The 25,940-nt window shown below is 52.8% G+C and overlaps 2 protein-coding genes across 2 annotated transcripts; one reads left to right on the top strand and one right to left on the bottom strand.

Moving 5' to 3' along the window:
• Nucleotides 1-273: 273 nt before the first annotated feature.
• ACTL6B (actin like 6B) lies at nt 274-12,390 on the bottom strand. Its single transcript, XM_061209194.1, has 14 exons — nt 12,366-12,390; nt 11,842-11,918; nt 11,482-11,647; nt 11,077-11,177; nt 6,264-6,361; nt 5,506-5,600; nt 5,334-5,440; nt 4,557-4,646; nt 4,346-4,407; nt 4,116-4,230; nt 3,923-4,003; nt 3,728-3,823; nt 3,432-3,518; nt 274-354 (listed from the first exon to the last, which is right to left on the bottom strand). The coding sequence occupies exons 1-14, from the start codon at nt 12,388-12,390 to the stop codon at nt 274-276; spliced, it is 1,281 nt and encodes a 426-aa protein (XP_061065177.1).
• An 8,009-nt stretch (nt 12,391-20,399) lies between these two features.
• Nucleotides 20,400-25,606, top strand: GNB2 (G protein subunit beta 2). The gene is made up of 10 exons (XM_061208806.1): nt 20,400-20,564; nt 22,797-22,942; nt 23,155-23,193; nt 23,310-23,416; nt 23,727-23,790; nt 23,874-24,036; nt 24,131-24,197; nt 24,538-24,739; nt 24,832-25,048; nt 25,128-25,606. The coding sequence occupies exons 2-10, from the start codon at nt 22,886-22,888 to the stop codon at nt 25,232-25,234; spliced, it is 1,023 nt and encodes a 340-aa protein (XP_061064789.1). The 5' UTR covers nt 20,400-20,564; nt 22,797-22,885; the 3' UTR covers nt 25,235-25,606.
• The last annotated feature ends 334 nt before the right edge of the window (nt 25,607-25,940 follow it).

Here is a 25,940-nt window from a genome sequence, read left to right as displayed (position 1 = left end):
GGTCCTCCCTTCTCCTCTCTCCAGACCCCTGCCCCCACTGCCCACCCCCAAAGAGGCCAACTTTTTTTTTTTTCTTAAAACATTTTTACTCCTTTCAACCCAGAAACATCACAATCTAAGAGGACGAGTGGGGAAGGGAAGAAAAGCGGGCGCTGGGAGCGTTGGGGGCTTCGATCTGCGCTGGCGGAGCAGAGGTGGGGGAAACCATCTCCTTGCTTTCGCGTTCCCTCCCCCACCGCTGCAGGCGGGCCTGTGGATGGGGAGCGGGCGCCCTCAGGGGCACTTCCGCTCCACACACTGCTTCCCGCCCTCCTCATATTCCTGCTTGGAGATCCACATTTGCTGGAAAGTGCCCTGGGTCGAGGGGGCGACATCGGCGGTCAGGGAGGCCCTGGAGAGAGGGAGAAGCGCCTCCCCACACTCCTCCCGCGCAGGCTCGACCCCTCGGAACCGCCTCCTCTCAAGCCCACAGCCCTCCCGCAGCCACCAACTTGCCCCATCTTCCTGTCCCCTCCTTCGTATTCAGAGGGCGAATACCCGCTTCATATCGTTCAATCCACGATTCATTCATTCAACAAGTATTTATTGAGCACCAGTCTGCCCGGGGCCCAGGGCTGTTCTCGAGCTGGGAGGTGGAGCTTACAGCCCCAGGCCAGCCAACCGGCGCCCCAACACTCCACATCCCTTCTCCACCAGATACCCTATCACTCCATCAGGCCTTACAAACACGCCAAGTCGCCCTCCTTCCCAAGAAAAATCTTTCCTCCTCCCTCCCCACCATTCCGACACCACCTAACATCAGGATATTAGGATGTCGTCACTTTGGCGCCCCACCTCCACCCTCCCGCTGAAACAAGCGCCTTGAGGGTCTCCAGCCGTGGCATTTCAGACTGCACCCTCTCTGTGGTTGTCCTGCCTCTGCCTGAAAGTTAGTGTGTGTGTCCCTGCTTCTGTCCCTTGGCGTGTCCAGGAAGAACACGCCTTCCTGGACCAGGTCATTCCCCTCCCTTCTGCTCACGTGCCAAAGCCCCACCCTTCCCACCATCTCTGGTTTCCAGTGCAGATCTCCACGCTGAGTTCCAGACCCAAGTACAGTAAGCCCCCTACATACCAACGAGTTTCCTTCTGAGAGCATGTTCTTAAGTCCAATTTGTTCCTGAGTCTAACAAAGTTAGCCTAGGTACCCAACTAACACAATAGGCTATATAGTACTGTACTTTAATAGGTTTATAATACTTTTCCCACAAGTATATTATGTCTGCTGAAATAAATATAGATACTAGGGATCCAAAGAAATCATAAAGACCACACATAATACTGAACGCAGTTTTAACAAATGTGGTCACAGTGAAGTAACTGGATTAAAAAGATGGTATCTGATTTTTATCTATCATTCCAATATCTATAATATCTAATGTACATTCCTATTCAAAATTCTTCAGAGTGAAATTATTTTATGGGCTTGAAATATAAGTTTTAAAGAAATATTTTATTCTAAGGTTGCATATTCTAAGAAGTTCTGCACTAGTACCAATGAAATGAACACTTCTATTTTTTACTAGTACTGTACTACTGTACTCTATACAGTACTGTACAGTAAAGTACACAAAAGCACAATCACTTGTGGAGGATGCACGCATGTGACAATGTACGCCAGACACGTGAGCTAACTATGTGATTGGACATGCGAATGCACATTCGCATCTTTGAAAGTTTGAAACCTGAAGGTTCGTTAAGTAGGGGACTTACTGTACTCAGCTGTCTTTGGACACCTCCTCCTCAGTGTCCCCTGGGACCTCACCCTCAACATGTCCACAGCTGTGTTCACTATCTTCGCCCACACCTGCCCCAAACCTGCTTCTCTGGTCTTTCTCACCTTCTGCAGTTGCCCTGTCCAAATCCAGTGGCCATTTGCTACATGGGACACTTGAAATGGAGTTATTGAGCACTTGAAATGTGGCTAGCCCGAAATGAGATATGCTCCACATGTCGAATATATACCGGATACGGAAGACTAAATCCAGAGAAAAGAATGTAAAACATCTTCATTTTTATATTGATGACATATTGAAATGATAGTACTTTGGATATATTGGATTAAATACGATATATTCTTAAAACTTAATTTCACGTGTTTCTTTGGACTCTTTTTAAATATGGCTACTAAAAAATTTTAAATGACATATGTGGCTCACATTACATTCCTCTTGGACAGAACTGCCAGGAGCTAGCATCCTGGACCTTGTCCTTGACCCCGTTCCCTCTTACCTCGCGTATCCAAACAGTGTCCACATTCTGTCAGTCAGACCTCTGATAAGCTTTCAATTCCACCCCCTGATATCCGCTCCGCCGTCACACGCAGGTCACAGTGGAGACCACAGCAGCCCTCTCCAATCCACTCTCTGCTCTGCAGCCCAAGTGAGCTCACTCAACTCAGATCTCACAGCATCTGCCCACTGCCTTTGGCCTTGCCTGGCTCCCCCCAGGAGCCAAGCACCCTCTCTCCCACTTTGCCTCATAAGTTCTTACTCACTCGTTCATCTCAGCTTGAGTGCCCCTTAAGAGGCCCTTCATGACCCCTGAACGAGATCAAGTCTTCCTTTGAAGGAACACCCCACACTTTGTGATGACCTCCTGTTTAATTGTCTCAGCTTCCAGACTGTTCCCACGCACAGAGGCGGGGACTAGGTCGGGCTGTCTGTCCACTTCAGGTGCACAGGAGGCCCTCAACAACTGTGTGACTGACACACTCTCAGGCCTGAGCTTACTTCAGGGGTTCAGTCTCCTGTCACTCTGGCCATTGTTTCTGTCTCTTTGGGGGCACCCACTCTAGTGGATATCCTCCTTGTCCTGTCATGGCCCTGCTGTCCCCCTCTGTGTGGCTGACACCTGCCCCCCCAGATGCAGTTTGCATCTTCACCCCTCGCTCAGCGTCTTGCCTCTATCCCAGCAGCTGGTCCAGACTGAACTCCCCACCTACCGCCCCAGAACCAACCTGCCAGCCTCCTTCTGTTTGCCCCTTGCTCACCACCCCATCCCCACTGCTACCCATTCCATGACTCCAGGACAATAGGAAGAACCTCCTGGCAAGGTTCCCTCACATCCAGCTCATACCCTGATCCCCAAAGACTCATGTCTGACATAACCTTCCCAAACGTGCCTGTGGCCGTCACATCACCTTGCCCCAAACCTTCAGGGTCTCACCCTGGCACACAAGACCACCACAATCTCATCCCAGCCAACCTCTCCGGCTTCCTGTCCTCCACTCCCTGATTTGTGTCCTGATGTAGGATCCACCTTTCTGGGAGCACTGACTGCCCTTTCATAAATGTTTGTTGAATGAATGAATGAGGAGGCAGGCAAGGCGATGGGGGCTGTCTGGATCTGCCCTTCCCCGCATTCAGCGCTAGGCCAGGCCCCTCCCTTCTCACCAGTGAGGCCAGGATGGAGCCCCCGATCCAGGGGCTGAACTTGCGCTCCATGGTGCTGTTGCTGGCGATGAGCTTCAGTCTCATGCTCTGGGGAGAAATAGGGGCTGTGGGAAGCAGACACCTGGCATCTGGGAAGGGACAGGGCTGGGGGTAGGGAAGACTGGGAAGCCACAGCAGGAAGGGGCCACTCTGGTGGCCAGAACGTTTGCTTGATGTGTGGGAAGGAGGAAGGACTTGGTCCTGAAGGGCTGAGCCAGGATTGGAGTCCAGGGCCCTGGCCAGGGGTGGGTTCCTACCGGTGGAGTCTTCTGGGAAAGCTCTCGATTGAGCCTGTCAGTGAAGCCCTGGAGCAGCGTGTTCCCACCAGTGACAATGACACTGCCGTACAGGCCCTGAGAGCAGGGAGGAGAAGTGAGCAGTCACGGGACAGCCCCTCCCCCCCCCCCCGCTTCTCCTGGGCCCCTCTGTCAAGACTCAGGCTTGGGCCTCACCGGGCGAATGTCAATGTCGCACATGCCGATGCTGGTGGTCACCACGTGGCCCACACCTAACATGGTGTTCCCCGAAAGGCCCTGCAGAGAAAGGTGACTGGGCTTTGGGCCCTCTGTCCCCTCTCCCAGACCTCTGTGATCCTTCCCAGCTTCTCCCACACCCCAGGATCCAGGGCCCTCCACCCAGCCCCACCTTGACATTGGAGGGATCAAACAGGCCCTCCGGGATGCGGAGTCGCTCCGCACCATAGTCTGTGTTGTAGCCATTGGGCATCTCGTAGTGCACTGTGGGCATCTGCGCAGCCACCCTGGCCAGGAAGGAGCAAGACTCTGCTTGGGGGTGCTCCCAGAAGACCAGCGGTCCCCCCTGAGCTCCAGGCCTGCCCCCTTCCCCCCCCCACCCCAGCCATGAGCTGCACTTACTGCTCGTCATAGGGAGAGTCTGAGACCTGCAGCACGGAGGCCTGGAAGTCCTGGATCACCTCCTGAGAACCCAGGGAGGTAGTGAGGGCTGGGTTCCCACCTCAGGCCCCACCGCACCCCGCCTGCAGGGCCTCTGTCCCTCCCCGCTGCTCATAGCAGGGGACTAGGAGATGCAGGGCGGGGCTTTTGGGGGATTTCTCCAGCGCCTCACATTGCACATGTAGTTATGCCAGGACTTGGAAACCTGGGGTAACTTCTCCTTCTTCTTCCAGTTTGGGGGGGCGCCCTCCCGTACGGGCTCCTGTGGGGACACAGCCTGTGAGCACCCCTCCCCATCCCACACTGGCCCAGCCCACCCTGACCACACTGCCAGCTCTGCAGCTAACGGGCACTGGGTTCTCTGCTCTGTTGCCCAGAAAAGATGTTTCTCCCCCTTCCCTGTTAGAGGAGAGAGAACGGGGAGAGCCCATCCCCACAGATGCCATGTGTGCAGCGGGTACAGCTGATCTGAAAGGCTTTGGTCAGAGAACATTGAGGGTCTGGGGAATCCAGTAGGCGGCCAGACCTTAAGGAAACAGCCTTTTACGGATCCATGTTCCACGTGGGGGTCCCTTGCATGCAGTGTCTCATTTAACACTCGCGGCAGCCCTACATGCTGTTATTCCATTTTACAGGGGAGGAAACTGAGGCTTGGGAGCTTCAGTCTCATGCTCTAGGTCACACAGCTCTTCTGTGGCAGAAGCAGACCTTGAACCTGGGTCTACTGGACACCAGAACCCACCACACTGACCCTCACATACACATCCTGCTAGCAGTTGGCTGTGGGACCTCGGCCATATCCCTCAGCCTGTCCAGATCTCTGATGCCTCAATTGCAAATTGAGGGCTGAGGGTCCTTCTGGGGCCTGGCTGCTCCCCACCCTGATATCTGATGGGTCAGTGGGTCGACAGTCATAGGGTCAGTGCCCAGGACATCCCAGAGGCTCCACCTTGGCTGCGATCATGTAAGGCGGGATGATGTCAATTGCCATTTCCTGGAAGAGCTCTCGGCACTGCATGGAGATGAAGTCCCCTGCCAGGGGTGACTTGACAATGCCTGGAAAGGAGGGGTTGTCAGGGCCTGGTCCCTCAAGGCACCCCCGACCCCTGCCGAGGCCCCACCTTGCTGCAGGACGTAGCCATCGTGCACTGGAATGGCCGTGGTGTGGGTGGCCCCACTGTCCAGCACCAGACCTGTGGAGCGTCCATTTGCAAAGCTGGTGTGGGATGGGTAGGTCAAAGAGACAGCAGCAGCAAGAGGGGGCTGGGACCCGAGTCTGGCCTAGTCACTCTCTTCTTTCCTGGATCCAGCCCATTCCCAGTCTGCAAATCTCTCCTTCTAGTTTGTGACCCATCTGTTAGAGAAAGGCAGCTGAGACCCTTGTCACTTTTTTCTTGTCTGAATCACACTCTCTTCCTCTATTCCTTCCTTTTGAGCTCCCAGCCTCTCTTTAGGTTTAGTTCTATGTCCCATGGGCTCTCTGAAATTAGGGGCTATATCGCCCCACTGCCTAGCATAGGGTTCAGTGCAAGGCAGATCCTTAAATAAAATAAATGCTGATTGGCTGCTTGGGAAGGGAACAAACACGTCAGTGTCATATACCCTTCCCTCCTCCCTCCAGCCCCAGCCCCTGCTGTCTACTTGTCCCTACTGTCAATGCTCAGCCTGATCCAAGGAATGGGAAAGGGCCGCTGAGCTGGCCACTCCAAGGTCCAAGGCACTTAGCCCCTAGGGGCCCTCTGCACTAATGGGGCTCAGGGGGATGTCTGCCCATCCAGGATATTACTCTCCATAGAATCAGGCCCAGCCTCCAGCTCAGCACGCCACACACCCCACCCTGACCCTCCACTCTGGCAGACTAGCTTAACCCAGTGGATACGCAGTAAGCACAGCCGTCTTGCACAAGAAGAAGGCAGGAATGTTGTACTGCTCGAACATCAACTCTGTCAGCTTCTCCCGCTTGGCCCGTGTGTTCCACTGAGGAGAAAGTGCAAGAGGGGAAGATTCAGGAAGGGAAAGGCACCGATCCACGTACATACCCCCCACCCCAACACGTGTCTTGCGCTGAGGACACAGGTCAGGTCCCCTGACCCTCATAGATCTTTAGAATGTGAGAACTATAAAGAACTTTAAAGATCACAATTCAAACTCAACTGAAGAAAACAAAACTCAGAGAGGGAAATTGGCCAAGATCACACAGAAAGCTCTTGGTAGAGCTGGGTCTAGAGTCACAGTCTCTTGACTCATAGCCCAGTGCTCTTGATTGTGCAATACACACTTCAGCCCCGCTACCCCCAGCCGCCAGTACATCCCTCTTCCTCACTCTAATCATCTCAGAGGCAAGAAAGCTGAGGAAGAAGATTTCTGGGTAAAAATGTTGGATTGAATACAAACATCTACTTTTATTCCCTCCCAAGATTCCAGCAAAACTATAATAGAGGGGGAATTAATTTAAAAAACAACAACAAAAAAAACCAAACTCACAAAAGCCGACAGGCACATAAAAAGATGCTCAATATTTTTAGCCATTAGGGAAATGCAAATCAAAAGCACAATGAGATTCCACTTCACACCAACTACGGTGGTGATAATAATTTAAAAACAAGACAAAACGAAAAAACAGAAAATAACAAGTGTTGGAAAGGATGTGGAGAAATCAGAACCCTTGTCCATTGCTGTTGGGAAGGTTACATGGCTCAGCTGTAGAAAATGATTGGCAGTTCCTCAAAAAATTAACATAGAATTATCACATGCCCCAGCAATTTCACTCCTACTTATATACCCAATGGAATTGCAAAGAGGTACTCAAACTCAAGCTGCCCACAGCAGCACTATTCACAACAGCCAAGGTGGAAATAACTCAAATGTCCATCAGCAGATGAATGGAAAAACAAATTGTGGTATATCCATACAATGGAATATCACTCAGTCAGCTACAACATAAATGAGCCTCGAAAACATTATGCTAAGTGAAATAATACAGACATAAAAAGTCACATATTGTATGATTCCATTTATATGAATGATCCAGAATAGATATATCCATAGAGACAGAAAGCCAATTGATGGTTGCCAAGGGCTGGGGGCAGGGGGAGTGGAGAGAAACTGCTAAATGAAAATGGGTTTTCTTTGGGGGTGATGAAAATGTTTTGAAACTAGATAGAGGTGATGGTTGCAGAACATTGTGAATGTATTAAATGCCACTGAATTTTTAACTTAAAAAAGGTTAGTTTTATGTCATGTGAATTTTACCTGAGAGAGAGACAGAAAGGCATAAACCCTTAAAGGTTGAGAAGAATAAGAAATGAGAAAACAGCAACAAATTTTTGAAGGTTGGAAATCAGTTAGGTGAGCAGTAACTGACTTAACAGATTCAAGAATGCTGACTCCTAAACTGGTAGTGGAAAAAGCCAACAACAGCCTGTGTTAAATGGCAGAATCCTCCCAGGGATTGGGAATTGGTAGTTCTGAACTTCCAGGAACTTCCAGGTACCTCTGGAAGTGTAAGGAAAGGGGAAATAAAATAAGATTGTTTAAAGCTATTCAAGTAACAGATCCCTAAACTCTCATCCTAATTCCATGTCACTAGGCTATTGCCCACTCCAACCTCAGCAGAAGAGTGGAAGTTTATTCTCTGGAGAGAGTAAAACTGAGGGTCTCTGAACTGGTGGGACACTTGTCACTGTTGGGAGTGAGGACACTATACTTAAAAGGGGGGAATTAAGTGATGCCATGCATATTGAATGCTGATAACATCAGCCCTATTTGCTCACTTGGCTTCCAGAAAGGGGTTGGGCAGTCCTGTCTTCAGGTTGGAAGTCTTCCCTGTGAGTTACATCAAAGATCTAAAGATGCAACATCCCAGTCAGACCATCCTATAACAAAGACTGCAGTCAGCAAGTCCCCCTGCCCAATCAGCTTTCTAGTCCCCCATTCCTAAACATATACAGACAACCAAGGATTTGTGGAAATCTGAGAAAAACCTAGGAAATGAGATAAAGACTCCCAAGAAAGGGCAGGGAAAAAAAGCAACTTGGAAGAACAATAATTATACAAGGAAATGAAAACTTCCAAAGACAAAACTAATAATATCCCTATGAGCTAACAAATAATATTGCACCCATGAAATAAGAATAGGATGCTTTAAAAAGTAACATTCATGGAATAATAAAGACCTCCCGGGAAATAAAAATACAGGAGCAGGAATGAATTAAAAACTCAATAGAAGAGTTGAAAAACAAATTGAGGGAATATCTTGGAAATTAGAGGAAAAAGATAAAGAGATGGAAAACATAACAGAAAAGATGAGAACATTAGGAGACCAGTTCAGGAGGTACAAAATCCAAATAATAGGATTTCTCAAAAGAGAGAACAGAGAAAATTGAAAATAATAAATCATCAAATAAGTAAAATTTTTTCACTGAGTTGAAAGGCATAGGTTTCCAAAATAAAGCGACACATTGAGTGTCCAGAGCCACAGACAAAAATAAACCAATATAATATTGTGAAATTGTAAAACACTGAGGACAAAGTGAAAATTTTACAAACTCTAAGAAAGAAAAATAAGTTACACCAAAGGATCAGGAAATAAATGTTTTTGGCCTTCTTGATGGTAACAGTAGATGCTAGAAGACATTGGAGAAGCGCCTTCAAGATTCCAAAGAAAAATGATTTCTAACCTGGAGTGTTATACCTAGCTAAACTATCAATCCAAGGTTAGACATGCAAGGTCTCAAAAATGTTACTTCTTATGACCTTTCTAAGGCAGTTAGTGGAAGATGTGCCCCATGAAAACAAGGAAGAAAATCAAGAAAAGGAGTCATGTGATACAGGAAACAGGACTTCTAACACAGGAGAGGGGCAAAGTGTTTCCTTAAGATGATGGTGAAGGGAGATGTCAGGATGATAGCTACATCTTCTGCATAGAAGGTAACTAGTCCAAAGCAGAGCAGGTCAGTGGGCTCCTGAAGAGATTTCTTGAAGAAGAAATTGATAGAACTCCTTAAGGAATTAATGTCTTGAGAAAAGATATAGATAACTGATGAATAATTTAGGGCCACATTATTAAGTAGATAGAAAAACTAAGGAAAACAGAACGAAGACAATTTTCAGTGCTAGAGAAAACAAAAAGTTGCACAGGAAAGGAAAATAAACCACAGTTTATTGCCGGTTCAGGCCTGATTAGCATACATAATAATAAGAGTGTAAATACTGAATATTGACCTTAAAAAACAACTAAAACCCTAAACTACAACTGTACTTTAGGTAAGAAATAAGAAATGTGTGTGGTATGGGCTGGGGAGGAAAGAGCCAAATGCTCATTTTCTATAGTGGGAAATCCACAGATAATGTTTAAAGCTAAAAAATTCACAATCAGCAATTTAAGTGTGATATTTAGAGATATAAAAGGTAATGGCAGGACTTCCTGGTGGTCCAGTGGTAAAGAATCTGCCTTACAATGCAGGGCACATGGGTTCGATCCCAGGTCTTGGAACTAAGATCCCACATGCTGCAGGGCAACTAAGCCCACGCGCCTCAACTAGAGAGCCCATGTGCCCTGGAGCCTGCATGCCACAACGAGAGAGAGAAAATACGCACGCCACAACTAGAGAGAACCTGCGTGCCACAACGAAGAGCCCGCGCCGCAGTGAAAGATCCAGCATGCCGCAACTAAGATCCAACGCAGCCAAAAAAATAAATAAAAAAAATAAACAGGGGCTTCCCTGATGGCGCAGTTGTTAAGAATCTGCCTGCCAATGCAGGGGCCACGGGTTCGAGCCCTGGTCCAGGAAGATCCCACATGCCGCGGAGCAACTAAGCCCGTGCGCCACAACTACTGAGCCTGCACTCTAGAGCCCGCGAGCCACAACTACTGAGCCCATGCGCCTAGAGCCTACGCTCCGCAACAAGAGAAGCCACCGCAAGAAGCCTGCGCACCGCAACAGAGAGTAGCCCTCACTCACTGCAACTAGAGAAAGCCTGCGCGCAGCAACAAAGACACAACGCAGCCAAAAATAAATAAATAAATAAATAAATTTATTAAGAAATAATAATAAATATTTTTTAAAGAAGGTAATAGCTAGTGGGAAGCAACCGCATAGCACAGGGAGATCAGCTCTGTGCTTTGTGACCACCTAGGGGGGTGGGAAGGAGGGAGATGCAAGAGGGAAGAGATATGGGAACATATGTATATGTATAACTGATTCACTTTGTTATAAAGCAGAAACTAACACACCGTTGTAAAGCAATTATACTCCAATAAAGATGTTAAAAAAAAAAAAAGGTGATAGCAAAAAAGAAAAAAAAAAGCTAAAAGAGAGAAGAGCAATTGCCTCTGGAAAAGGGGCAATAGAAGGAGGAGGCTATGAATGGCATTTTTTTTCTTAACATACTTTATAAAACAAATTGATTCTTTACATGTATATATAATATTGACAAAGAATTTAAGTTAAAAGGTCATAAAAGGACTTGGGGTGGTGGGGCAGTGTATAAGGTTGACTAGGGGAAGGGCAAGTGGATAGAGCTGGAGGAGAGAGGGAGGCATGGAGACTAAACCAGGCAGGAAGGGAAGTGGTTGAAGATGATGGAGTTGGAAGGAAAATTTGAAAAGCGAAGTGGAGTGAGTGATGGCTTGAGGAGACAGGTGAATGGTGGGCCCCAGGGCTTGACTAGCAGCTGGATGAGGCACTTACCGGGGCCTCGGACATGAGCACTGGGTGCAGATTTGGCTCAGACTTGACGTGTTTGCTGTAGGTGTGATCCAGGATTGCACGGAAGCACTCCCAGTCCTCGACTGGGGCCAGGAGACCAGTGGAGAGATGAGGGTGGGCAGGCAGGAGTCCAGGGACAGGAAGGAAAGGAAGGAGGGAAGGAAAATCCGGGGGAGGGGAAATAAGACAAGCTCCAGCAGACGTCCCCCCTTCCCAGGAATCTGGTGGCCCCTGGTTAGGAACCAGGCAGCTGTGGGAAGAAGTGAGGGCATCCCTGGGACTTGGGTCGCTGCAAGGAAGACTCTGTGGATGTGGGGTGCTGTGCCCCAGGTTGTTGGGTGTGGGCTCTGAGTCTGTGTCAGGAGGCAGTGGGTGGGGGCCCCGTACTCATGCCATTCTTGAGGGGTGACATGACCTCCGCTCCATCCCGAGGCACGTGGAGTGCATTGGTGTCGATGTGAAAGATCTTCCCTTTCTTCTCCTTCTCCCCCTCCAACTCCAGACCGCCCCCCTCCTCCGCGGCCAGCAGCCCCACCGTGGTGGGGAAGTCAGCCTGGAGGGGGGCATGGGCGGAGAGAAATCAATCTCTTGCCCGGTTCCAGGCCCATGGCAGGGCTCTCAGCCCACCCCTGGGTTTACTCCCGCATTCCCACTCAGCAAAGCTTCTCTCTGGGCTCCGAGAGCCCTGGATCACCGGGAAGCCTGGAGGGGAGCCCTAGGTTTTGGGGAGGGGGCTGGAAGGCTCACCTTGGGGCAGTCCTCCCCAGCGTACCCAGCGCGGACTGAGAAGGAGCCAATGTCAAAGACCAGCGCCCCCACCTCATCTGTGCGGGGAGACAGACTTGTGAGGGGATCTCTCCCAAACTCTCTCCTCTTGGATTGTTCCGAAAGGAGGTCAGGGCAGAGCCACCTTCAACGCCGGACGGTGCGGGTGGGAGCTCGGCCAACAGTTTAGGGTCCTGGGAGTGAGGGTCAAGACTCCAAAGTCCCTTTCTGCTCAGTGGCCGTTTTCAGGCCACTCTCCTTGCTGGGCTGGGGGCCGGGCGGTGGTGGGTTGAATGGTAGAGAGGTTGGGCCCGGTGCGCGCGAACGTCCGGGGGCGGGGGTCGAAGGTGGGAGTGGCGCAGGACACAAACCAGGGGCTAGACCTGCTCGAGCGCCGAGGTGCCAGGCCCCAGGGTGCCCAGAGCTTGGGTCTCGCGGGTTCGGGGCGCTGGGATTCGGGCGAGGCTGCGCCAGGCTGGAGAGCCCGAAGCCCGAGGCTCGCTCACCTCCGCCGTAGACGCCCCCGCTCATAGTGCCCTCTCAGCGCTGCTCGCGGCCCGTGGGCGGCGGCGGGATCAGCACCGAGGCTGCCGGACAGCTCCCGGGACCCCGGGCGGGGCGGGGCGCGGGGCGGCCAATCGGGAGGCCAGGTTCCCCGCCCCCAACGGCGCCGCCGATAGGCTGAGAAGCCAGACAATAACCCGGCAGGGGGCCGCTGCTTTAAAGAGGCAGACACCTCAACCTTAGGCGCCGGGGAGGGGATTAGCAAGGACCTCGAGGCCGGCCCTAATGGGTAGGCTGGCAGAGAGCAGGAGTACGCAAGAGATGGAGACCTTGTCCATTCGGAGACTGTAGGGTGACTGACGGGGCCCCTGCTCCCTTACTTTTTAAAATGGGGTCTAGGAAAGGGCGCCATAGTCTCCGAGACGCGTCCATTCTCAGGCTCCTGAGCAAGGTTCTGCCATACCCAGGACTGAATGAAATCACTGGGAGAGGGAGGAAAGGGAAGGCGAGGGAGAGGTACGGGAAGGGATTGTCTCCATTTTCTCCCTGTTTCTTGCCACCCTTGTCTTTCTGATGGTCCCTCTTTTCCTCGCTGGTCCTCTGGTGCCTGGGCCTTATACATACACACGTGTATGCACATGTACACACGTTCACACATGGCGCTCAGCTAACCCAGCTTTAGCTTCCTTTCCCTCTCCCTCTCTTTTCATCTGTTTTTCTCAGGAGTTATTTATCAAGCAAGTAGATTTTCCCCTCATAGGCTCCTAGGTCCTTCTTGGCTCCTGGCATGAGGCCATCTCCACAGCAGTTTTGAAAGAGAAGGCGAAGGAGTGGCTCTGACAGCCTGGCTCAGCTGAGAGACTCTTATGTGAGCATATGGGTAGGTGTGTGCCTGTATGTATGTGAGTGTGTCAGCATTCGTGTGCATATGCATATGTGCATGTGTTGGGGGCACTCCCACCTACTTGTTTAGGGGTGGGGGGCAATAAGACCAGAGATAGCATTGGAAGAGGGTTCTGTGTGATGGCCGGCCCAATGCCCCTGAAGGTTCTCAGCTCATCAGATACTCATTCTGTAAGGGACTCCACCCTTCCTCAGCCAAAGGACAGATGGTTTGAGCTGGCTCATCCGTTACCCACTGGCGACAGTGGCATTTCACATGCCCAGGGTTGGTTCTGTGCCCAAGCCTGGCTCCCCAGACTGGAGGCTTCGGTGGGAGGGGTGAGCTGATTCAGGAGTTGGGAAACAGAAATGTCCCAGAGTGAGCCTAGGTCAGTCATTGTCTTCTATAAATTGAGGCCTGGATGAATTGGAACAGCCCCTTCACCTCTCAGCGCCTCATTTCTTCATCTTTCAAAATGCTGAGGTGAGAATTAAAGGAGAACACTGGAGGGGAAAGTGATTCTATTCATGGTCTGCACCTCTCCTTTTTGTTGACATTGAATGATGTTGCTTCACTTCCCTTGTAAATTCACCTTGTCAATTCCCACTATCCCCTCCCCCATCCCAGTCAGGATCTCAGATTCAGAAACTACCCCAGTCAGGGGAAACCTTACTGATCATGGATACAACTCCTAGATTTTATAGGGATTCCCCCAGATAGAGGCAGGGCCCTGTCTTGAGTCACACAGCCCACTGGGGCAGAGCCAGGACGAGAACTCGCATCTCGCATCAGCCAGTTGACAGATGACCTTGTTTCATAACACCTCTGTGTCCCTCTGCAAGCGTCACTGTCCCCATTTGTAGGACAGCTGGTGGTGAGGACTCGATCTGATGCCAGAATCAAGTTCCTGGCTAAGAGCTGGGCACACAGGGCTATTCAGCAAAGACTGGGTCTTAAGAAAATCCCTAGGGCATTTTTGAGGCTTCAATATTATTATCCACTTATTCATAGAAATCTGTAGTCTATCTGGTAAAATGATTTTTCCTCTCATGGTTGGTGGAAAAGCTAAAGTCAGCGAACTACCGACTAGACTTGATTTACTGCCCAGTCAACTGTGGCCAATTTCCATTTGTCATAGGATCTGACATGATATTCTATTGCATGATGGAAGTGGTTAAGGTAAAGTTTATTAATATATTTCATTCATCCATTCCTTGATTCAACAAACATCTTTTATGCCTACGGTGTGCCAGGCATTGTACAAGGTATGGGAATACTAAGGTGCATAAGATATATCCCTGCTCTCAAGGAGTCTTGGTGCAGTGGGGAGCTCAGACATGCATGAAAGTGGGGTGAAATGGAGGCCCAGAGGAGGGAGGGGCTACCTGTCTCTGAGAGTCCAGGGAGGCTTCTAAAAGTGAAGTTTGAATTGTGAAGGATAAATAGGGGTCACTGGTGAACAAGGTGGGAAAGGTCTTCCGCCCAGAGAACAGGGTAAGCAAAGGTCCATACGTGGAAATAGGAGAGTTGGAGATGAGCTGGTGGCAGAGACCAGCGTCAGGGGAAGATGAAACTAGAAAAATAGTCAAAGACTGACTTGTTTATGCCTGAACCCTGTTTTTACTTAGCAAACACAAAGCATCTGCTATGTGCCAGGCACTGTTATAAATGCTTTACAAATATTAAGTAATTTAGTCCTCATAATGACCCGATCATCATCCCCATTTTGCAAGGGAAACAGAGGCATGGAGAGGTAAATGACTGGCCCAAGTTCACTCAGCTGGTAAGGGACAGCTGAGATTTGAACTGTGGCATGTGAAGAGTATTGGTCCTGGGGAAAATGTTGCCATACTTCTATTCATTTCATAGATGTTCTCCAGGTGCCTGATAGGCACTGGGAATAAAATGGCTCATATAACTTGATGTGACTCTCACTGAGTTTAATGTCTATTTTAGAAGATGGATGATTAAACAGTTAGCTCAATAAAGTCATCTGGAGGTTCTCACATTGGCCAAACCTGAGCACCTGGTAATGACATTGAAGGTGGTAGGACCGTGACCCCCAGACCCCACACCTTGGATAGGATTTGGCATCTTGTTTGGGTCTATTCATTGCTTGGTGAGCTCTCACCCAGACCTCTTCCAGACAAGCCAAGTGCCCTGGCTTCCCAGGGAGCCCCTAGTGCAGGTGGCAAGTGCCCAGAAAGAAAGTCCAGTAAAGACTGCAACAGGCATGGAGCCAGCACTGCAGTGGGGCACAAACAATGATGTAGTTAGGGAGGCAATATTTAAACTAAGACCGAGAAAATGAAAAATTTCCCAGCTGACAGGAAGTAGAATTGGAATGAGGGGTGGAAGGCATTCTTAATAGAGGGGAAAAGACCCAGCCTCTGTGTCTTGCAAAGAAGTTTGGCCCCTCTCATGGAGTCAGTGGGGAACTACTGCATGGCTTTGAACAGCAAAGTTATACGACCCAACTTGCATTTTAGAAAGATACCTTCTGGCAGCTATTTGGTAGGTTGATTAGAGAGGGACTATCCTGAAAGGCCAGGAAATAGGCAAGAACAAAGGTAATAGCAGCTGGCATACAGTAGAACGGATAGATTTAAGCAATATTGGAGAGGTAGCACTGACAAGATGTATTCACTGATGACATAGACTGCTAGCCTTACATCAATAGCCATCTCCCTCCTTTCTTTTTTTTTAAAATAAATTTATTTATTTTTGGCTGCGTTGGGTCTTTGTTGCTGCGCGTGGGCTTTCTCTAGTTGCGGCGAGCGGGGGCTACTCTTCACTGTGGTGCGCGGACTTCTCATTGCAGTGGCTTCTCTTACTGTGGAGCACGGGCCCTAGGCGCGTAGGCTTCAGTAGTTGTGGCTCGCAGGCTCTACAGCGCAGGCTCAGTAGTTGCAGCGCACAGGCTTAGTTGCTCCGTGGCATGTGGGATCTTCCCAGACCAGGGACTGAACCTACGTCCCCTGCATTGGCAGCAGATTCTTAACCACTGTGCCACCAGGGAAGTCCCCCTTCTTTCTTTATGAGCAATGTATTAACTGGGTATATGGCTACAGACTACATTTCCCAGGCTTCCTTGCATCTGGCCAACTTCTGAATAGAAGTTAGTGGTGTCCTTAAACAGGAAAGAACTCGTGCTTCCATGCCATCCCCCTTCCCAAGAGTTGAATTCAGATACAATAGTGGGAAATGCCTGGGCCACATTGGACACAGAGATGGAAGCCACAGGTTGAGGATGGCTGAGATGCCCCACAGTCCTGGAGGATCTATTCTGGGGTTGTCACTTAAGCCACTGAATTTTGGGGACTCTTTGTTCTAGCAGCTTGGACTATAGCCTAACTAACTGACCATCTTTTGGATATGGGGAATGAGGGGGTGAGAAGCTCCTGGGCAGATGGTGGTGCTGTTAACTGGGCCAAGAGATTCAGAGGAGAGGTAGGGTTGGGTAGGATGGGGGGGGTGGAAGAGGATTACTTTAGTTTTGAATATGTTGAATGTGAGACATCTGTAAACAGTGATGTGCAGTCACTGCTTTAACAATCAACTCTTCGGGGAAGGGGAATTTCGATCTGAAGCATTTGCTGACTTCCATGGTGTAAATACTCTCACCACAACAATTACAAGTTACTACTATCAACATGACATCATTGAACAAGGAGTTGGGAAGAGAGGTATACAATGGCCTCTTGTGAGCTGGTCCAAGCTAGCACGAGCTGACTCCAGTGCACCACCGTCCATGAACATCCAGGTGGAGATGTTCAGTCTGCAGTTGGACGGACACCAAGTCTGCACGTGGAGACAGAGATCTGAGAGTGATGAGCAATTAAGGGGTAATGAAAGTCCCAGTAGTGATTGGAGTCACCAGTGAATAACATGGAGAGTGAGAAGAGGAGGCTGAAGCTGGGATCCTGAGAAAAATCAACGTTTACAGAGTGTCCTGAAGAGGAGGAGAAGGTTGAGGAGAAGCCTGAGAAAGAACAGTCAGAGGGAGGAGGAAGTGTCCCATGACCCACCAGGGCCAGGTTTTCCACATGTGTGCCAGGGCTTCTGCCTTCTCAGAGAGATTGGTCATCCTCTGGTCATCCCCTACCTGTCTCTATCTTCACCTCTCTCTCCTCTCTGTCCTTCTCATTATTATCTTTTTTTATTTTTTATTTTTATAAACAGGGTTTTTAGTTTTTTAAATAAATTTATTTATTTATTTTTGGCTGCATTGGGTCTTTGTTGCTGCGTGCGGGCTTTCTCTAGTTGTGGCGAGTGGGGGCTACCCTTCGTTGTGGTGCGCGGGCTTCTCATTGTGGTGTCTTCTCTTGTTGCAGAGCACAGGCTTTAGGTGCGCGGGCTCAGCAGTTGTGGCTCGCGGGCCCTAGAGCGCAGGCTCAGTAGTTGTGGCACACGGGTTTAGTTGCTCCATGGCATGTGGGATCTTCCCGGAACAGGGCTTGAACCTGTGTCCCCTGCATTGGCAGGCAGATTCTTAACCACTGTGCCACCAGGGAAGCCCTTCTCATTATTATCTAAACAAGCTCCAGGAGCTCCCATCAAAACACAAATTTCTTGACTCCACATTCTCCTCCCATTGCCGCCCCACGTTTCTATACCCGCTCCCAGCCAAGATTCCCAAAGCCTTGGCCACCTTGGTCGTCTCCACTGCCTCATTTCTCACTCACCCTCAGCCTACTGCAAGCAAAGCATCCATTGCAAATGCTCCAGACCAAGCCAGCAGCAGCCTCCACGGTAGTCAATCCTATGCCCACTTCCCAGTCCAGCCTTGTTTCACCTCTCTGCAGCATTCAGCACAGTTTACCATTCCTTTTTTGGAACAGAATTTTCCAAAAATTCTGTTGGGTTCCAGAATTCCACGTTCTCCTGATTTTCTTCTTAGCTCTCTGGCTTCTCCTTTGGCAGCCTGTTCTCCTCTGCCTGACCTTTAAATGTTGGAGTTCCTCAGGGCTTGGTCTTAGGCCATCTTGTCTTTTCCCTGAACCTCTTTATGATTTCATCTGCTCTAAAATGCCACTCATTCTCAAGGCTCTATTCCAACCCAGACTCCTGCTGAGCCCCAGACCTGCATTGACAGCCATTACTGAGCATTCTGCCTTGCACCTCTCCTAGGCACCTCAAGCCTAACACGTCCCAACTTAAAACTCTTGATCTTCTTCCCCAAATATATCCCCTTCCAACTGCTCTGCTCTCAGTAAATGGCACTTCCAAACCTCCAGTACTAATAGTTATTTCCATGGTTGTCTACCATCTGTCTCTGTAGATTGTAAGCTCCCTGCAGGCAGAGGAGGGTGCACAAATTCGAGGTTGTATCACCAGGGCCTAAGACAGTGCCTGATACATCTTTGGGACTCAATAAATATTTGCTGATTGAGTTAAAACAAGGAAGCATGTTAGCACAGAACCCAAGTGAGAGGAAGCAGTGTCAGATACCCTATAGATATTAACAAAATTGGGTTCTAGTCATTGGCTGCTAGTTTTCTTTTTTTTTTTTTTTTAATTTTATTTATTTATTTATTTATTTATGGCTGTGTTGGGTCTTCGTTTCTGTGCGAGGGCTCTCTCCAGTTGCGGCGAGCGGGGGCCACTCTTCATCGCGGTGCGCGGGCCTCTCACTACCACGGCCCCTCTTATTGCGGAGCACAGGCTCCAGACGCGCAGGCTCAGCAGTTGTGGCTCACGGGCCTAGCCGCTCCGCGGCATGTGGGATCCTCCCAGACCAGGGCTCGAACCCGTGTCCCCTGCACTGGCAGGCAGATTCTCAACCACTGCGCCACCAGGGAAGCCCGGCTGCTAGTTTTCTAAATGACTTTAGGGAAGTCACTTCGCCCATCTGTAGATTGAAACTGAAGTAAATATAAGGTCCCTTCCAAATTCTAATTGACATCTCTTGTCTACTGCTAATATATCACTGAATTGGTGAGTGCACATACATGGAATTTGTGCTTAAGTAAGAATGACTTTTTTTCTTATTTTCTTTAAAAATTGGTGCTGTGACGGGAATTCCCTGGCGGTCCAGTGGGTTAGGACTCAGTGCTTTCACTGCTGGGGCCCGGGTTTAATCCCTGGTTGAGGAACTAAGATCTGCACCCCCCCCCCAAATTGGTGCTTTGAAAACTATTTGTAATGCCTTTAACAGAGGTTACATGAAAAGTGTCTGTTTTGATACTTTTACTTTTAAATTTCATGAGGACTCGAAGGCTATTCATTGACTTGAACTTACCAAAACATTTTCACAATCTGTGGGGATCTCATAACAATCCAAGGTGACTTGCAGGGCAGTTAGCTATCAACAGTCTCATTTTGTAAATGTGGAAACTGAGGCTTATACTTACATTCTCATCCCTTTACAGGGATGGTCCAGGGGTTCATCAAGAGGCTAGCACTGCACACAGTAAAGTCGATAAAACTGCCCTGGTTCATATCTTAACTCTGCAGCCCCAGGAATCTGTTTCCACTACTATAAAATGGGAACAGTGCCAGTACTTAACTTCATAATATTGTCGTAAGCATTAAATAAGTATGGAAATCAATAAATATGAGTTGTTATTACGGTGTCATGCAGCCCTGTAAAGAGTTCTACAAAAGCCCACTGGGCAACGTGGGGACACTGCCTGGGCAGGACTTTTCTCATAGCACACCTGAGTTCCCAGGGGCCGGAGCCGCCCCCACTCCTTCCTGCTCGGGTACCTTCGGCATCGCCGCCCTTTCCTCTACAGCGCTGAGGCCTGCGGGCTAGCCCTGCGCGGGTCAGGATCTCTCTAACTCCGCCCCCTAAGTAGGGGCGTGGTCTCACATGCAGGGGGCGGAGCCAGGGCGAGAACTGGGGCGTCGAACTCCCCTTCCCAGTCTGGAGCCGCCCAATCCGGGAGGGTAGGTCACGTGATCATCCAGCGGTTTCACCCTCCCCTATGCCGGTACCATCTCTGCCAGTCCCGGGGGAGATGTCTTGCGCCTTTTTGGGAAGCAAAGCATCTGTTTTGGTCCGTTTTGCGTGGAAATAGTGTGGAGTAATATCTTTGATGTGACAGGGTCAATATTTGCCCCTTAGGTGGTATTTTCCCTTCCGGGCTCCCCCCACTAAGTAGTTGGTCTCGCCCAGCCGGGCCCTGGGCGCGGCGGCGACGGCCGCGTCACTGGCGGGCGGGATCCCTCCGCTCTAGGGAGAGCAGAGCTGGACGGTGAGTTGCGGTGACTGAAGAAATCCATCCGCGTCGCCGCCGCTGCCGCCTCCGCCGCGGAGGAAGACAGGACCTCCCGCGCTCCTCTAGCGACCCTTCGCAGAGTCCCACCGCCACAGGTACCTCCGCTGATAAAAGGAGTCCTCATCCCCCCAGCCCCAAATTCCCATGGGGGAACCTCTCTTCTGTCTGTCTCCCCGGTCTGGCCTCTCGGGAGCGGACGTAACTCTCCAGACCTCCCCTCCCTTTTTCTGGCCCCGTCGCTCCCAAACCCGGAAGGGAAACTGGGGGACCCTCGCCTCCAATAACGCACGCTCTCGCTGCACCATCGGGGTTATTTTGCCTGACCCCAGATCCCAGGCCAGTCCCACCTACCTCTTGTTCCCTGAGAAGTTGGGGGTCTCAATTCGGGGCTTCCTCTAGGCCCCGCCCCGCCCCCTTTCCCCACCTCTACCACCCCCTTGCCTGCCCCTGGGTAGCACCCCTCGTGTCCTCCCATTTTGCACCCCCGCCGGCATTCGCCTTGCAAAACTCCAGAATCCTGAGAGGCAGGCAGGGCCGCGAGGCTACCCTTCGCCTTGTCTCCACCTCGATTTGGGGTCTGCCCGTGTTTTCTGGCCCCATTACCCTAGACCGGAGACCTCGGCACCCTATTCCCTTTAGTAGTCCTAACCCCACGCTTAGCTCCCAGGCGGCCCCCCCCCCCCCCGCCTAGCTTTCATTTGGGCAAAATGGAGGTCGTGGGGGCCGGAGGACCAGGCCCACTGCGCTTCGCAGCGCGGCACCGGCCCGCGCCTTCCAGCTGCCAGATCCGGGGACCCTCCCTTGTCCCCTCCCCTTCTCCCCGCTAGACCTGCGGAGGTGGTTGCACCCCCATTTCTCCGTGGTACCCCCGGCTGCTGTATGCCCAGAACCCGGGGCCGCCTAGGGGGCCCTGGAGAGTGATGGGGATTGAGGTCTGGGAGCGTCGCCCCCGCCCCCAGCGGCTTCCTCCCGGCCTGCTTCCTTCTGCCCCGGGCGTCTGGCGTTGCCGCCCCGCCTGGGCTGCCGGCAGCTGGAAGGAAGGGGCTTTGTCCGGAGCTGGGGAAGTGGGGTGGGGGGCTTTGCCCCCTCCCTTTTTTGGAGGGGCGTCCTCTGGCGCTGGCGTAGAAAAGCTGAACAGAGGGGAAATGTCAGTGGGGAAGAGGAACGCCCAGGGTACGGGGGAAGTGGGAGCAGGATGGGGGACGCCTGGGTGGGCAGAGTGCAGTGTGCATGGCCAGATCACACAGGTGTCTAAAGGGGAGGGGGGGCAGGACTCCGGGCCCCGGCGCGGAGCCCGCGGGCTGGGCTCTTGGGGAGCCGGGCCGCCTGGGGCCGCCCGCTCGCCCGCCCGCCCGCCGGCGCCTGGGAGAGAGCAGCTCCGCGCCTCGGGGCCCGGGACCTCTCTTTGGAGCCCTAATTACTCGAGAGCGGCTCCCACGGGCTTTCTGCGGGCGCACCGGAGCGGGCGGCCTAGCCGCTGGAGGGAGCAGCGGCTTGGGGCTGGCTACCTCGCCACCCTCGCCTCCACCCGCCGCGGGCGGCTAATGGGGCGCAGCCGGCCCAGGGATAATCCGGGGTGAGCCGTCCCGAACCTATTAGTGCCCAATCGGCTTTTCCCGAATCCTGTAAACAGCCACCCTGGCTGGTTCTGGGGAGGGGCGGGAGGCTGGGTCGGGCGGGGGCGATGGGGCCGGGGGTGGGGTCATCCACCCTACAGGTCTCAGCCGTGGATGCGGGTTGCCTCGGCAACCGGGCTAGGGTGGGGGCACTTCACCAATGAGGTGCTCTCAGTCCGGGTGACGGTTGCCTAGGCAACCCCACGAACAGCCCAGCTTTCCCCTCTGGTCTCCCCCACCCCCAGTCGAAGCTGGGGATGTGTGTGTGTGGAGGGTGTGCGGTGTATGGGGGTGAATTTAAAGAGGCACGGTCCCTTTTAAAATTAGGTGCTAGGAGGGCGGTGCCTGTGCGGGCCGGGGAGGACGCCCGGTCTGTTTTCGAAGGGACTCTCCCCGCCCCTTCCCGCACCCCAGTTCCTGCCGCGGGTGTCCCGCCCGGGCTGCTGTCCGAGGGAGGGGTTTCCCCTGTGCTTCCTCTTGAGCTTCCCGCTCCGTTTCCGGGGGGCGGGAGGAAGATTGGGGAAGTCAGCTGTTCCCCGGCTACGTCTCTCCCGTGCCAGAGACCCGTGCTCTGTCCGGGGGACCGCGGCCACCGCTGGCACCCCCTCCCCCTCCGACCGGTACTTACCCCTTCCGGGCCGCGCTTCAACCCCGCCTTTCCCCCTTCTTCCCCGGCGGCCTTGGGCCTGACGTCAGCCCTGCATCCCCCAGGCCTCGGGCCAGCGGCGAGGAGCTGCCTCCCCCAGCCCCCGTCCCGCGGCCCCCAGCCGCCCCCAACCCCGCCCCACGGGCCCGGCGCCATGAGTGAGCTGGAGCAACTGAGACAGGAGGCTGAGCAGCTCCGGAACCAGATCCGGGTGAGGGCCTGGCTGCCGGGCTGGGGCGGCTGAGCGGGCAGGGCCGGGTGGCTTGTGTGCACCGGCCCAGGGGAGGGGTTTGTGTGTGGGTGGTGGTGGGGTACCCTAATATCCTCCTGTCTCATCCTCTACATTCCTGTTTCCTGTTCTCTTTCTTCTCCTCCTATCTTCTCTTCGTGCCTCTCTCTGAATGGCTCTGCCATCTCTTATAGGATGCCCGAAAAGCATGTGGGGATTCAACACTGACCCAGGTGAGATGAATCCAGGGCTGGACTTGGGTTTAGGGAAGGAGCACGGGTTGGAAGCATACTTCTCAGAGGGCCCTGCCGCCTGAACCTTCCTGAGCCCATTCTGCCTCCACCTCCAGATCACAGCTGGGCTGGACCCAGTGGGGAGAATCCAAATGAGGACACGGAGGACCCTCCGTGGGCACCTGGCAAAAATCTACGCCATGCACTGGGGGACAGACTCAAGGTGGGTGTGGCTGGGGCTGTGTGCTGAGCTGTCGTCTTCGCCTCGGGCTGAGTTTATGGCAGGCAGGGTGGGCAGGGGTAGCCTTGCACGTCTGGTGCCAGAAACAGGATGCCCCTGTTGCCAAGTCTGTTTGGGAAACCCCTGACTCCCAGACATCCCCAGGGGATGGGAAACAGGGCCATACTGACAGGAAATTCTCAGCTGCTGCCGGGAGTTGTCTCCCACCAGATGGGAGAGGGCGAAGGGTGTTCTGCCTCCAGAGGGGGCTTCCCACCCTGACCCCTCTGCGTCTCCATCCACTCTCCGACAGGCTGCTGGTCAGTGCATCCCAGGACGGGAAGCTCATCATCTGGGACAGCTACACCACCAACAAGGTAGAGGTGGCACCTGAGGCCGGACGGGGCTGGGCTGCAGGCCCTGGCTGGCTCTGACCCTGGGCGCTGCCCCTCGTCCATAGGTCCATGCCATCCCGCTGCGCTCCTCCTGGGTCATGACCTGTGCCTACGCGCCCTCAGGAAACTTTGTGGCCTGTGGGGGATTGGACAACATCTGCTCCATCTACAGCCTCAAGACCCGTGAGGGCAATGTCAGGGTCAGCCGGGAGCTGCCTGGCCACACTGGTGAGAGGCGCCTGGCAAGGCACGGGCACTGTTGCGGGGCGAGGGGTTGCGCTGCCCTCCCTTAAAGACCCGGCTGACCAGCCCCTTTCCCCAGGGTACCTGTCATGCTGCCGCTTCCTGGATGACAACCAAATCATCACCAGCTCTGGGGATACCACCTGGTGAGGCCCTGCCAGGGCTAGGCAGTCGGGGCTCACCTACACTTCCTGCCGGGGGAGGGAGCACCGCCTCAGTGCTCAGCGGGTAGTCCCCACCCTGCACAAGCACCGGCAGAGCCCTTGTTCTGAACACTCAGCCTTTTGCTCTGGTGGCAGGACGGAGGAGGAAGGGGGGGACCCCTCCTCACCTGGGACAGGAGCAGGCTTCTGTCACCCAGTGGCAGCCGGTGCCCCTTGTGTGGAGGCTTCACTGGGCCTGGGCTCACAGGGTGGAGGGGAAGGGGAGAGGGAGTCTGTCCTGCATCTGTCTCTGATCCATTCCTTCTTCCTGTTGCCCCTCCAGTGCCCTGTGGGACATTGAGACAGGCCAGCAGACGGTGGGTTTTGCTGGACACAGTGGGGATGTGATGTCCCTGTCACTGGCCCCCGATGGCCGCACCTTTGTGTCAGGTGCCTGTGATGCCTCCATCAAGCTGTGGGACGTGCGGGATTCGATGTGCCGACAGACCTTCATCGGCCACGAATCCGACATCAATGCCGTGGCTGTAAGTTCTGGGGCGAGCTGGGCTGGCCCATCTTTGCCAGGCTCCCGGCCCTGCCCTGCACCCTCATCCCACTCTGGTCTTGTGTCCTGCAGTTCTTCCCCAACGGCTATGCCTTCACCACGGGCTCTGACGACGCCACGTGCCGCCTCTTTGACCTGCGGGCCGACCAGGAGCTCCTCATGTATTCCCATGACAACATCATCTGCGGCATCACCTCTGTTGCCTTCTCGCGCAGCGGCAGGCTGTTGCTCGCTGGCTACGACGACTTCAACTGCAACATCTGGGATGCCATGAAGGGCGACCGTGCAGGTGAGAGCTGGGAGCTGAGCAGGGGGTGGGCGGGGACAGGGAAACGAGGCTGGAGTTCTGACGTCCCCCTCTGTCCCAGGTGTCCTCGCAGGCCACGACAACCGAGTGAGCTGCCTTGGGGTCACTGACGATGGCATGGCTGTGGCCACAGGCTCCTGGGACTCCTTCCTCAAGATCTGGAACTAACAGCCCCGACCCCAGCTGGGCCCAGGCTAGGAGGGGCCCTGCCCATGCCCACACTACAGGCCGGGAGCTCTGGGGCTGGGTGCACACCGAGCCTCCCTCCTCGGGCCACGGGGCCTCGGGTCCCTGCTCCCCTACCCAGGTTTGGTTCCTCCCGGGGCCCCCACTGTGGAGATTAAGATGGGAATAGAATGGGGGAAGAGGAGGGCCAGAAAGCCCTCATCCTTTTGCTGCCCTGGGGTCAGGGCCTCATCCCTCTGGAGGGCCAGAGGCAGGAGGTGGAAACTCCAGGGGCTGGCTTTTTTAAAACTGGTTTTATTTTAATTTTTATTATATTTTCAGTTTTTCCATAAAGGAACCAATTCCAACTCTGTACCTGGTCTCTACCCTTGCTTGTGTTCTCCTCGCTCTAGGTATCTGTCCCCAGCGGCAGACCGGCTGGGGGGACGTGGGGCTCCAAGTAGTGGGGTGGGGGCTACCACTCCTCCTCGGCCGGAAGCGGAGTCACAGGCGGGAGGACCTTCTCTGGCCCGCGGGTCACAGGTGTTGCACACACACAGCCCTCCCATTTCTAGTCTGGCCTGGTTAGGCTGGCCGACCACAGCCGCCCCCTGCCTGTGGCTCTTTCAGTTCCCAGCTCTTTTGAGCTGTACCTCTCGTTCCCAACATGCCCTTACCCCAAGAAACAACTCAGATGCAGAAGGGGAGA

Source organism: Eubalaena glacialis, chromosome 13 (genome assembly GCF_028564815.1).
Source record: "Eubalaena glacialis isolate mEubGla1 chromosome 13, mEubGla1.1.hap2.+ XY, whole genome shotgun sequence".
NCBI classification, from domain to species: Eukaryota; Metazoa; Chordata; class Mammalia; order Artiodactyla; family Balaenidae; genus Eubalaena; species Eubalaena glacialis.
Note: the sequence above shows the minus strand (reverse complement) of the source record. Positions and strands in the feature narration are given on the sequence as shown.

Excerpts from the sequence above, each read along its gene's own strand:
- ACTL6B (XM_061209194.1), bottom strand. The coding sequence starts at position 12,390 with ATGAGCGGGGGCGTCTACGGCGGAG. Across the intron at positions 5,601-6,263 it reads AAGACGGCTGTGCTTACTGC|CTTTGCAAATGGACGCTCCA; the intron begins GTATCCACTGGG and ends ATCCCACACCAG. Across the intron at positions 4,004-4,115 it reads TTGATCCCTCCAATGTCAAG|GGCCTTTCGGGGAACACCAT; the intron begins GTGGGGCTGGGT and ends CTTTCTCTGCAG.
- GNB2 (XM_061208806.1), top strand. The coding sequence starts at position 22,886 with ATGAGTGAGCTGGAGCAACTGAGACAGGAGGCTGAGCAGCTCCGGAAC. Across the intron at positions 24,198-24,537 it reads AGCTCTGGGGATACCACCTG|TGCCCTGTGGGACATTGAGA; the intron begins GTGAGGCCCTGC and ends TTGCCCCTCCAG. Across the intron at positions 25,049-25,127 it reads CATGAAGGGCGACCGTGCAG|GTGTCCTCGCAGGCCACGAC; the intron begins GTGAGAGCTGGG and ends CCTCTGTCCCAG.